The 14127-nt window shown below is 42.1% G+C and overlaps 1 protein-coding gene across 1 annotated transcript; it reads right to left on the bottom strand.

The window, feature by feature from the left end:
- Positions 1 to 2711: 2711 nt before the first annotated feature.
- Positions 2712 to 13731, bottom strand: elmod3 (ELMO/CED-12 domain containing 3). Its single transcript, XM_053504724.1, has 13 exons — positions 13674 to 13731; positions 11647 to 11952; positions 11298 to 11369; positions 10120 to 10182; positions 9963 to 10032; positions 9781 to 9843; positions 9130 to 9218; positions 8917 to 9040; positions 8583 to 8705; positions 8292 to 8422; positions 8123 to 8199; positions 6854 to 6981; positions 2712 to 6748 (listed from the first exon to the last, which is right to left on the bottom strand). Exons 2-13 carry the CDS (start codon positions 11680 to 11682, stop codon positions 6513 to 6515), a joined length of 1212 nt encoding a protein of 403 aa, XP_053360699.1. The 5' UTR covers positions 11683 to 11952; positions 13674 to 13731; the 3' UTR covers positions 2712 to 6512.
- Positions 13732 to 14127: the final 396 nt, after the last annotated feature.

Raw genomic sequence — 14127 nt, forward strand, 5'->3', positions numbered from 1 at the left:
ATATCCATCCATCCATCCATCTCCATATAATCCAATCATCCATCTATATCCATCCATCCATCCATCTCCATATAATCCAATCATTCATCTATATCCATTCATCCATCCATCTCCAAATAATCCAACCATCCATCTATATCCATCCATCCATCCATCTCCATATAATCCAATCATCCATCTATATCCATCCATCCATCCATCTCCATATAATCCAACCATCTATCTATATCCATCCATCCATCCATCCTTCTCCATATAATCCAACTATCCATCTATATCCATCCAACCATCCATCCATCCTTCTCCATATAATTCAACCATCCATCTATATCCATCCATCCATCCTTCTCCATATATTCCAACCATCCATCTATATCCATCCATCCATCCATCTCCATATAATCAAACCATCCATCTATATCCATCCATCCATCCTTCTCCATATAATCCAACCATCCATCTATATCCATCCATCCATCCATCCATCCTTCTCCATATAATCCAACTATCCATCTATATCCATTCATCCATCCATCTATATCCATCCTTCTCCATATAATCCAACCATCCATCTATATCCATCCATCCATCCATCCCTATGTCTAACCATCCATTCTTCCTCCAAATGCATAAAAACATCCACCAATCCATCCATCTATCTATCTTTTCTGAATCAGGTACTGTATGTGAACAAGGCAAAATAAAGTGCAGCACAACACCTTGATGTGTTTCTTATTAAATACGCAACACAACAAATGAGAATAAAAATATTCAGATAAAATAGCTTTCGAATTTCAGAGCAGCCAAAATATGAAAACCTGACCCTAGTCTGGAGTCTGGAGCTTTTGCTTTGCAGTATGAATTAGACAGATAAGGAGTGTGGCCTAAAATTGAATTCCAGGGATGTCCCATGCTAAACCTCATGTGCTTGTTAGCAACGTTATCTAGAAAGTGTGTGAAACTATAAAAAAGCAGCTTTTAGACGCCAGACACGTTTTGGCGTACGAGCTGTATTTGTTTTACTGTAGTCATTTCCCAGAAAAAGAAAAATCTCTATTCTCACTCTTACAACGTACAACTGCTGGCTGCTTTACACATCCCTGGATCTTCCTTTCGTTTGTCTTCTGCACGCCAGATGCGACTCCTGCTAAAAATTCCAGTTAAATCTGGATCGATTCTGAGATTCCAAGAAAAATGAAGAAGAAGAAAAAACACACACCCAAGCATTCACTCGTCCAGTCTTTATGGGCTGTGCTGTAATAGAAGAGTGTGTGTGTGTGTAAATGATTGCAAGTGTGTGTTGGCTATTTCGCTCAGGAAGAGTTTTTAAGTAATAAATAATAAAGTCTTATTATTGATATCCTCGTGGTTTGTTAGAAGACAGGGTGACTCATCCGGATTCATTCATTAGCTTGTTCGCAGATGTTGAGAAGTATGGTCAGTGTGTGTGTGTGTGTGTGTGTGTGTCAAGGCAGCAGGTTTGCATTTAAAAGTGGAGGTCATGTGAGCCAAAAGTGCTCAGAGAACATTTTTGCTCAGAGCCAAAGAGTGTGTGTGTGTTGGTAGAAATTTACACAATCATGTAAATGGGGGGAAAAAAAGAGATTCAAAAGAGTCGATTCATTGAGCTGAGTCGAATGAATTGACTCACTTGAGTATACGATCAGTCACAGATTGTCCCCTAGTGGTGAAGCGTTTCCTTTACACAATACAGAGATGGAGAGACAACTCAAGAGCAGTAAATGTTTACGTAAATATGGTGACGTAAATAATAAAAGAAACATGTTCTCCTTTTGTCACATCACAACTCCGCACATCTCTACATAAGGATCTGTGGCATAACTACTGAGGAAGGAGTTTATTAGCTGTTTCAGTAAACACGCATTAGAAAGCATGTATTCAGATCGTATCGCTCATATCGTTCTATAGTAACATAGTTGGATTTGTGACAATTTATTAGGCACATTAGTCAGAGGAAATGATACTTGTCTGTTTTTCATTTATGCAGTAAAATAAAAAACATGTTAAAAGGTGAGACTTAAAGTTGCAGATTGTAAAGTCTTGTGAAAATCTTATGAACTTTAGAACTTTACATTTGCTGTAAAATGTCATTTTACTTATACAAACGTGTCCTTGTGGACGTGCTGAAGTTTTCTGCAATGAAACGTTGATTTTACAAGCGTTATGGAAGAAGTCTCCGGTGTCAGCTGGTGTGTAAAACTTTATGCACCTGAACAGTTTTGTGAAACTGGGGTCTTAATAAACCTAATGAACAGAGCCGTGACTTCAACAGAGAGATCCTTAAACAGAACGTTCATGCTTGAAAACCCTCCAACATGGCTAAATTAAAACAATTCTGCAAAGAAGAGCGGGCCAAAATTCCTCCACAGTGAAGTGAAAGATTCAGTGTCAGTTATCACAAACTTTTGACTACTGTTATTGCAACCAAGGATGGCACAAGCTGTTATTAGGTTTGGGAGCAATTACTTTTTACACAGGGCCTGGCAGGTTCAGACTGTTTTTGTTTTTTACCATCAATAAATAAAATCATCATTTAAAAACTGCATTTTGTATTTACTCGCGTTATCTTTGTTTAATATTAACATTTGTTTGATGATCCCAATCATCAAGTGTGACAAATATGAAAAAATTACTTTTTTCGCAGCACTGTATGAGTTTAGGAACAAAAGAATAAAGACAAAGGTTTTTTGTTTTTATTTCGCGTGTCTTTATTACTCTGTGCAACATCACTGTATAACCCGAAACACACTCTTTATAAAATAGAGCTTCTACATTCACTGAAGTGCAACAAAGTCCCTGTGTGTGTGTGTGTGTGTGTGTATGTGTATGTGTGTGTGATTATCAGCTGTATGATGCGTCACGATGTCCACAACACTGTCAGTACGCAGATACACAGAGAAATTAAAAAGCTTAAGTACAACAGACGTCCTGATGTTTGGACAAATTTAATCAACAATCGACACTTTGAACTAAAAAAAAAAAAAAGGAGAGGAATGTTTGTAAAACTAAACTGATGTAATGCAGATTTAGTTCTCTCACTGTGTCTTAAACATTAAATTATATTTTGCTTCACGTTAAAAATAAGTCTGATATTTGAGTCCGATGCTACAGCGTTAGCGTCCAGCACCGATCACACGACGAGACTCCGGTCAGAGCCGAGCTCTTTAGCGACTTCATAACACACACGTGCAGACACACTGAATGACTCGGACTAGAAGCTACACTGTGATACGTTTATAAGCGCGGAATTACACAAGCAGTGGTGCAGAGCGGTACTAAGAGGGAGCGTGTGGAAGAGATAAGAGTGTGTGTGAGTGCTGGAGTGTGTGTGAGTGCTGGATAAAGCAAACGAAGAGGTCGAGACACAGGACAAGCCGAGACAAGATCAGGGAAGGAAGTATTTAACATTTTTTTAAAGAACATTGGACTGGATAACCGGTTTTAAAAGGCCAGAAAGATGAGGGAGACGGAGACTGCGATTGAAACCGCCATTAAACAACAGAGAAGAAGCAGCTATGTGAGAGAACCTGAACAGCTTCAGCTCGTATCATCCTGGACATAAACATTTTATGTCATGTTTTAGTTCATAAAATTATTGTAACAAGATGAACATGATCAGGAAAATGTTTAACAATCAACAGTGTTCATTACAGTGAGACGCTTATTGAAGAGCTGAAGACTAAATTTTGGATTCAACGCACACGTCCACCCAGATTCACTTCTGATGAAGAAGTAAAGACAGCGGTGCATTCGTGTCTCGCAGCTCAGACTAAAGAATCTTTTTTTACGAGAGACAGACGGATAAAGTATATTGAAAACCGAGGAGTTTCTGTCAAACAATTATATATTGGTCTTTTCTAAAAATTAATTAAAATAAATTCATTTGGCAGACGGCCTTATCCAGAGCGACATTTTATCTCATTATACATCTGAGCAGTTGAGGGCTCAGGACCCTCCTCAGGGGCCGAAAAGGGGTTTTTCTGGTGCTGGGGTTTGAACCTGTGACCTTCTGATCATTAGTGCAATATCATCATATTGACGTGAAAAAAGAAACATGTTCTCCTTTTGTTTTTAAGTTTTTGAGTGTGTGTAGAACCTGCTGCTTCTTTAGGATTTTAGGTTAAATTGAGGAAATCACAGAAATGTGCTTTTGTCTGCCAGAGCCCAGTTCATCATGAAATCTAAATTTTTGTAAAAATAATAGCAATCATGTAATTAGAGATTGAACGAAGCGTGATGCCGCTCTAAGACGGTTTGGTATTAAGTTTTAATAAACAAAGAAAAATCTTTAAATTACTCCATTAAAAATCGCACAGAAAAAATACAGTGGTACGAACGCGCTGGCCTTAATAATCTTCACCTCAAGAACTAATTTTTTTAGGTACTAGTAAATGAACCGCGCCAAAGCTAAGTTGCGCGTACATCCGGAAGCCATCCAAAACCTGTTTGTGTCAGTGGAAAGGCAAGAAAAGTGAGTTAACTTTATTTTGTATAAGGTTTAGTGAAGACACAGAACCACGGGGTCCCAGGTCAAGGACGGTAGCAAAAAGAAAAGGGAGCCACTTTTAGTTTGGTTTTTAAAGCAGCCGGTGCCAAGAGGAATCATAAATTAAGGTTAAGTGAGGTTTAATGTCTATTTATTTCATATTTTACTTAATTTTCATGTCTTTTAAAATGTTTTGATTGTTTTTATATGAAAGAAATATGATTGTTTTGGAAATCTGTAATATTGGTAATATTTCTGGGTGGCTGGAACGGATTATCTGCATTTCTATCATTTCCTATGAGACAATGTGTTTCACAATACGAAATTTCACCTTAAAATCTCAGGTTAACTTTGTACACCGAGTTTCCGCTGTACATTATACCCGTTTTCTCATTCTATATGATATCACATAATTATATCTTTTCTTTAAACATATAATTATATTATTAGATTTTTATTTAAAATTAAAATCACAATGCTTTTTAACACTCGTCTGTCCAGCCGGTCAATCTAAGTGAGCGTGAAGTGATGCCGCCCTGACGAAATGTGTGTTATGAAGTCCTTATGAAGTCCGGCTTTGAGTGAAGACTTACAACAGAATCTACAATAAAGTCCAACACTTACATTTACATTAACTGAAGTTATTTGTCTCTTATAACACAAGCACACAAACACACACACACACACGCACACGTGTTCAGTGTTATGGTGGACACCTAGCAAACCCTGAGTGGGGAAACAATTAGTTAAAAGACTTAACATTGAGTACAGAGTTGGTGAAACCGCGCGATTGTTCTGCGACCTTAACGCACTGTACGTTTAATATCGCAATGAATCCAGTCAGTGACGCATCAGACCGCACCGGATCGGACCGGACCGGACGGAAAGCCAACACTGAGATAAAATAAAACATCTGATGCTACAGCGCTAGTGCTACGTGTCATGCTGACATCACACAAGGGGCGGGGTTACGGAGATCACCTTAACCAACCGCTGTGAGATAATCTACTGTACGGCGAGTGCTGGGGGGGAGGTGTGGGAACATCAGCAGTCATCATCAGTGAGACTTCCTGTTTGACTTCCTGTTTGACTTCCTATCTCTTCAGATCCTGGACTCCAAGCGTCCTAGCGTGTTGTAGAGTGTTCAGTGGGCGTGGCCTGTGCTGTGGATTGAAAGTGCGGTTTAGTGTGAAGACGAGTCACGAGCTCGGGCTGCATCTCAAATCACACTAGTCTCAGGGACTCTATATACCTCTATAGACAGTGTGTGTGTGTGTGTGTGTGTGTGTTTGTGTGTGTGCGGGAAGGAAATTAGTGAAAATATAAAGATTGTGCAAATGGTACATTCTCAGTCTGGTGAAGCGCCACAGTCACTCATTTCCTGTCTCTGAGATGGGCGGGGCAGGAGGGAAAGGGGGGAGGGGGACATGTCAGGGAGCTCTTAGATAAGATAAAGTGGAGATCAACTGTCTCTCTCTCTCTCTGTCCCTGTCTGTCTCTTAGACTGACTGTGAGAATGGTAGCACATGAAGAGACGAATAGAGTGAATTGAAACTGATTAGACACTCCAGATTGTCTGTCTCTCTCTCTCTGTCTCTTTCTGTCCATCTCTCTGTCACTCATTCGGTTTCTTCTTCTGTCTCCTTTTCTGTCTGTCTCTCTCTTTCTGCCTCTCCTGTTCCCTCTCTCTCTCTCTTTCTGTCAATATTCTTCTGTCCATCTTTACTCATCTGTCTCTTTCTGTCTCTCTCTTTCTCCTTTCCTGTCTGTCTTTCTCTCTCTTGTCTCTCGTACTCCGTCTTCTTTTTCTATTTTCCTGGGAAACTCTCACTCTCTCTTGTCCTCACACCTGCTGTCACCATCTTTTAATTCATCTTTCTTTTTGATTCTCTCTCTCGTTCTATTTGTCTATCTCTTTTTCCTCTCCTCAGTTTATTGAAGCAGTTTGTCTTCCTTGTCCGTCACTCTCTCATGTCCCCTCACTAGCACTCTCTCTCTCTCTCTTTTAGATGAGCCTGGCCTCTCCCTCCATCTCAGGTGGAAGTTCACACACTCCGGTAAAGTTCATCTTCCCCTCCTTCCCTCCGTGTGTGTGAGACGTCCCGTCGTCGAGGGAACGGTTGCCGTGTGACAGCGGGTCAGGTGACGTGCGGTGGCCGATCCCGGTGCGTCTCTCCTGCAGGTAACAGTGCAGGTGTTTGATGAGCTGCTTTGGGTTCTTCTTAGAATAGAGCTCCACATCTGTCCCGCGCACACACACACACACTTACAGTAAAGTCTCATACATGTATAAATAAGTGTTGCAGTGTTATAGACGGTAATGTAATGAGTCTGGCGACCTCTGACCTTTGAGGACGTATCCCGAGTCGGAGATGGTTTTCCTCTGACCGCTCCACTCCTGGTACAGGTGCAGGAACGCCGCCACGTAGAACTCGTTCAGAACGCCTACCACCTGCTGCCGCCGGTTACACTCCCTGAGGCGGGGTGGACCGACACACACACACACACACACACACTGAGAAACTGAAGATTGATCCGACTACAATAAATTTTATTTATTAAAACATTTACAAATCTATCTGCACATATAATAAAGTGGGCGTGTCTGTACATCAAAGATATTTCCGAAGATTATTTTGGCCGCCGTAAGATTAATAAGACTAACAGGACACATCAAGATAATTTTTGAAATGTTTGTTCGTCTGTTTGTTTGTGCTGCATCATGTAAAGACGGTTGAACTGGTTTTATTGGGGTTTTTTCAGCTTGAGGTCACTTATAGACTTTGTTTCATCGCATTCGGGCCCAAGAAGAGAAGATATGTTACTTTGAAATTTAAATAGAAAACACCCTTATATCATAATGTAAATTAATAAATAAATACATCATTAGCTCATCTCAAAATTCAACAGATGGCGCTGTACATTTTTTAAATATGCGACTATGAGTGAATTAAATTCCACGCAAATGCATGCGCGTTAATTACAGGAATAGATTAATACATTTTTTAAAGCTGATAGAAATTTAAAACCGTAAAAAACCTGCTTTGAATATATACTTATATATAAATATTTTTTTTATTTCAAATAATTTTTTTAAAATAATTTCTATATAAATATTTAGGGCTAACCCTATTTTTGTAATATTATAGAATAAAATTAAATTAACTAAATATTATTTGCACAATAAACACAAAATAAAATAAACACAAAATCTAATAAAGTTGCAGCAGAGAAAACCTGCCCTGAATATGTTTTAAATAAAATAAAATAAACATTTAAATTTAAAATAAATATTTATATTATATATATTTCATTCAAAAATAATATGTATATTATTAAAACTGTATAATATATTTTTTTTATTTCTATATAAAAATTTAAATATTATAAAAAATGGTTTTAAGGTGATGATCTTATTTTTGTAATGTTATAGAATTAAATATAAATTGACTAAACGTTATATGAATGAAAAACACAAAACAGTAAAATAATGAAAATAAATAACAAAGTAAATAACAATAAAGTAAAAAAAAAAGAAAATTACAAATATAAATTACACTATAAGTAACTAAAATAAAATACACACTTTGTGTGTGTGTGTGTGTGTGTACTCACTTGGTCAGAACCTCCTCCCTGAGAGCACACAGAGCGATGCGGGTCAGATTGATGGACATCACACAGAACGGAAAATTCTGAAGAAGAACAACGATATGAGGAATAGTTTCATAAACATATGTGTGTGTGTGTGTGTGTGTGTGTGTGTGTGTGTGAGAGTGAGAGAGACCTGTACAGGATGCTGAGAGAGCCTGTAGATATCGCGAGCGAGCGGTAGCGTCTCCGGGTCCATCACCAGATAAAGTGTGTGCATCAGACCCAGAAACCCGGTTCCTCTCAGATCTGTAGCGGGATCTGTACCTGTGTTCAACACACACACACATACATACACACACACACACACACACACACACACAAAGATTTTCTTGACATGGGTAATCAATTGTAGGTTGTAGATAAACAAGTGTCCCTCGCCCCGCCCCTTCACACACTGAGCCCCGCCCCCTGTCCGTCTCCGTACCCTGGAAGCCGATGTTCTCCCAGTGCGGCCCGTATCGAGGACAGTCTGCTTTCGCGCATGTCAGTTTGCGGTAGATTGTCTGAAGCACTCGCATGTGCACCGGCTGTGTGTTATCCAGAGAGCCTGAACACACACACACACAGACACACGCAGAGTAAAATAAGACAGTAGATTAAGCATAATGATACTATAATGATTCATTATAATGATTATAACACTTCAGAGGTGGAAGAGGAATAAAACACTTTAGGGTCGCTGTTACCGGAAAGTCATCAGCGAAACATTTTAAACTCTGCATTAAAAAACCAAGCAGGCATGTTCACACTGTGCTCACACTGTGCGATGGCGAACACCAGGTCTCGCTCCTCCACCAGCTCCTTGTGTAGGCGTGGCGGCCCAAACAGGAAGTGTGTGACGACGGCCAATCCCGTCCTGCGCACCGTCGGCTGTATGCTCCTCTGGAAATGACCGGAAAAGACATAAATAATGGAATAATCTCTCTCTCTCTTTCTCTCTTACACACACACACACACACACACGCTCTCACCATCAGCTCGGTGAGGTCTGTGGTCTGAAAGTGCTGCAGCGCCTCGTTGAAAGAGATCAGAGCGGACGGAGCGAGATCTTCCACGGGAACTGCACAGGAAATGACATCATCACCACTTAAATCAACTCGCTGGTCAGACGCACCCGTTGCCATGGCAACACAAAAACACACTATCTTTTATTTCCTGATATTCCAGCAAAATCTGAACTATTTCGGAATCAAGGTTATTTTCATTGTGGGTGCCCTTTTAAGGGGAAAACGGGGCGGAGCGTTCTGAACATGTGAGGCTCCGTTTTAAAAATTAGGCAGGTCTTAAATATGACATGCCTTTTAATTTATAAAGTATAAAAATGCTTTATTATAAGCTTCCTCTAGCTAGTAAATATCAGCCAAATGACTGACACACACACACACACACACACACACACACACCTTCTCTCCATCTCTATGGCAACAACAATCAGAAAGTATTAAAATCAGTCAGATTTTATTTAACATCTCTACTCGGATTTATTCCACATGAGAGGAGAAGTAAAGCCCAAGGCTCAGCTCAGTGTGATGATGTAATGCTGCCTCGTCGCCATGGTGACGCAAGATGGCCCGCATCCAGGTGAGGTTACCATGGAGACGAGGCGTGGCACCAGGTCTCACCTGGCTGGATGCTCTCGAGGGCGTCCCATTCCTGCCGCGCACGCTCCAGCTCCGAGTCCACATCTACACACACACACACACACGCACACACACACACGCACACACACACACGCACACTAAACATTCAGAATGTGGTTCATTATACATACATTATAATCCAGTACATTTTCATTTAATTTTACCATCGGCTTCTGTTTGTTCTGCAGCAGCGGCCAGCGACTGTAGGAGGCCATTCTGCTTCAGCACTGAAATCTGAAACACACATCACACACACACACACACACTGAGTATAGATACACACACACTGTTTGATGTGAGTTGACCTTCTCCCTCACTCACCGGGACAGATCTAAGGTACACACTCCCGCTGACGTCACCGTTCTCCTTAATGCCATTACACATCTGGGGAACATCAGCACAGTGAAGATCAGAAAACACACACACGCACACACTCACACGCTCTTCCACACACACTTTCTCTTTCTCTTCCACAAACACTCTCTCTAGCACACACACACACACACTGTCTCGCACGCACACACACACACACACACACACACTGTCTCGCGCGCGCACACACACACTCTCTCGCGCACACAGTGTGTGTGTGTGTGTGCGCGACAGAGTGTGTGTGTGCGCGAGACAGTGTGTGTGTGTGTGTGCGCGAGACAGTGACACAAACACTGTCTCGCGCACACACACACTCTCTCTCGCACACACACACTCTCTCGCGCGCACACACACACTCTCTCGCGCGCACACACACACTCTCTCTCGCGCACACACACACTCTCTCGCGCGCACACACACACTCTCTCGCGCGCACACACACACTCTCTCGCGCGCACACACACTCTCTCTCTCGCGCGCACACACACTCTCTCTCTCGCGCGCACACACTCTCTCTCTCGCGCGCACACACACTCTCTCTCTCGCGCTCACACACACTCTCTCTCTCGCGCACACACACACTCTCTCTCTCGCGCACACACACACTCTCTCCCTCGCGCACACACACACACACTCTCTCTCTCGCGCACACACACACACACTCTCTCTCTCGCGCACACACACTCTCTCTCTCGCGCACACACACACACTCTCTCTAGCGCACACACACACACTCTCTCTAGTGCACACACACACACTCTCGTGCACACACACACACTCTCGTGCACACACACACACACTCTCGTGCACACACACACACTCTCTCTCGAGCACACACACACACACACACACACTCTCTCGTGCACACACACACACTCTCTCGTGCACAAACACACACTCTCTCTCTCGTGCACACACACACTCTCTCTCTCGTGCACACACACACTCTCTCTCTCGTGCACACACACACTCTCTCTCTCGTGCACACACACACACTCTCTCCCTCGTGCGCACACACACACTCACACACACACTCACACACACACACACACACACACACACACACTCTCGCGTGCGTGCACACACACTCATTTGAGTGGAGTGTGTGTTACAGAGAGTTGTGTTACCAGTGTGTGTGTGGAGCGTTCGTTGATCAGATCATCAGTCTGCTTCCATTCCTGAGTAAAACCATTCGAGTTCTGAAACACACACAGACACACACACAGACACACACACAGACACACACACAGACACCTCCTCAGTGCACATGAGCTCTGGTTTATGATGTCACTAAACTAAAGTTTAACCATAGAGATGTTTATCTGCAGAACTATGACGTCCAGTCTGGTGTGTAACTCGGCTAACGTTAGCGACAGGCTAGTAACTTGTTCCATGAGGCAGATCCAGCCACATTCAGCAGTGTGTATAATTTGTCTATATAAATTAATTTATAAACAACTGATTTCCGGTACTAACCTCAGTGTGGACTGCGACTTCCACGTCTCCTTCCATGGCAAGTCCTGAGCTACTGTCCCCTCGCCATGCTGCGTCCCCAGTCCTCGCTCATACCGCCTGTGACGGAGTAACGTGTTGTGAGAAAGCTGAAGAGGACGCAGCAGGTCCCGGAGACACAGGTCACTCACACGGGAGGGAAAGGGAGGTCTCTGATCCCGAATCCGTGTTCTCTGCTAGAGTCACGTCTGGTGAAGAGCGTGACGGATCTCCTGGTGTGCCATCAGGGTGCAGGCGGACCACGAGACCACAGAACCTCTCGTCCACAGTCTACAAACACAACGAGGGAACAAAGTCTTACGTTAGTGCCAATACCACTGTATCCAATCAGAACACGTCTCAAAATCAATCAGGACCAAAGAGCACACCCCAAAGGACAGTGTACGCAATCAAGAACACAATCCCCGCCCCCCAAATTCACTGTAACTATTTAAAAACATAGTTCCCGCCCCCCAAATCCGCTGTAACCAATCAAAACATAGTGTCTGCCCCTCCAAACCCACTCTATCTAATCAAGAACTGTCCCTGCCCTCAAAATCCACCGTATCCAATCAGAACACATCTCAAAATCAATCAGGACCATAGGGACACCCCCCAGATCCACTGTATCCAATCAAGAACACAGTCTCCGCCCCCAAATCCACTGTAACCAATCAAGAACACAGTCCCTCCCCACCCCATCCAATCCATTATAACCAATCAAAAACCTGCAGTTTTAACATTGCCCGTTGTCCCGTCCCCAAATCCATTGTATCCAATCACAGTCTCCACCCCCAAATCTACTGTATTCAACCAAGAACAGTCCCTGCCCACAAAATCTACCGTATCCAATCAGATCACAGCACACAATCAGTTAATATATAGGTGCCACCCCAAAATTCAGGTAAACCAATCAAATGGCAGCCCCAACACACAATGTACTGTATTTAATCAGATCACAGTAGCTGGCTGCTAAGGCCACTGTAATTAATCAGACTCCAGAACAAAGCGACTACGCCACAATGCCTGACTGCCCAAGACCACAATCCACTTTCACTGTAACCAATCGAGACCATTAACTCCGCCCTCACAAAACATGACTGCGTTGAACAGAGACAGTACGTCCCAACCCCCACCGTCACGTCTTCCACACCAGTCTCCGATCCCAACAGTTTGCTACACCAAGCCGTATCTCAGGAGAAACACTAAACAATAAACCGATCAGGATAAAAGAAAACACACGGTGATGTCACAGACATTATTACATCAAAAACCACAAGCCAAGCACAAGTATGCAAATACAAACCACACTTCTCCAGGTTAGACATGAAAACGACGTGTGTGTGTGTGTGTGTGTGTGTGTGTGTGGAGCTGCTCCATCACCTTTTACCCTACACACACACACAGTCTAAATTCAACCTTATGTCGTGTCTATAACCATAGTGATGCTCTCCAGAGGATGACGTCATCTCTTTCCAAACAGAAAACACACACACACACACACACACACACAAACAGGACCTGACTGAATACACACACACACATCACCTTTTGTGTTTCTAGTTTCACTTTATTTCACTTTTACAGATTGTATTCCCTCACCCCGACGCGCGTAATTGGCTGGCGGTGACGTCATCGGACGGTTTAAACTTCTCATTACCTCATTAAACCGTTACCTGGAGACGCAACATAGGATCTGCGCGTGCATGTGATTTAACACGATAACAAGGTAATTGCACGCGGAGACGTGTTTTAAAATGGGCCAAATCCATGCTTTATAGAGCTTTTTTTTTAGCTTTATAACCTCTTTATGACTGAGTGTGTCACGTTAATACGCAATAAACAACTGCCTGGTGGATTTGGTTTAGCTGGCTGGCTAACAAGCTAACTTTCTGTCCTCGCGCTTTGCATTGGGAACGGATTCACATTAACTCGTTATACACTTCAAAACATTTCTCTTTTACTTTCATTAACACTTAAAAACATAAAAAATAAAAGGTGTTATATTTTACCTTCCTGTCGCTCTCCTCCAATCTCAGCTTCCCTTCCCCCTTTTGCGACGTGCTCGCGATTGCGCAATGTCTCATGGGTAATGTAGTTTTGGAAGCGTCACTCACTTCCGGGATCGAGCGAAATCAAAACTATAATGTATATTTCTCAGTTTATAATGTATATTGCTCATTAGTTTTTTTTTTTTTTTTTTAATAATAAACATTATATAATAATTCCTTACAAGGTCTACAGTGTTTTTGTGTCAGTTTAATAGAATATCGTGTCATTAAAGTTTTCTGAGGCAAATATTTAGACAATATGCTAACATGCTAATCCATTCAGTTGGCTCAATATCTTTTACCTAAACACTCAAAGCCACCTTTAAATATCGAATTAACTACTTTGTTCGATTAAAAAATAATTAGCATGATTGACGCAAGGCGAAGAAACATAATTCAGAATTCATAACATGGT

Source organism: Clarias gariepinus, chromosome 9 (genome assembly GCF_024256425.1).
Source record: "Clarias gariepinus isolate MV-2021 ecotype Netherlands chromosome 9, CGAR_prim_01v2, whole genome shotgun sequence".
NCBI lineage: Eukaryota > Metazoa > Chordata > Actinopteri > Siluriformes > Clariidae > Clarias > Clarias gariepinus.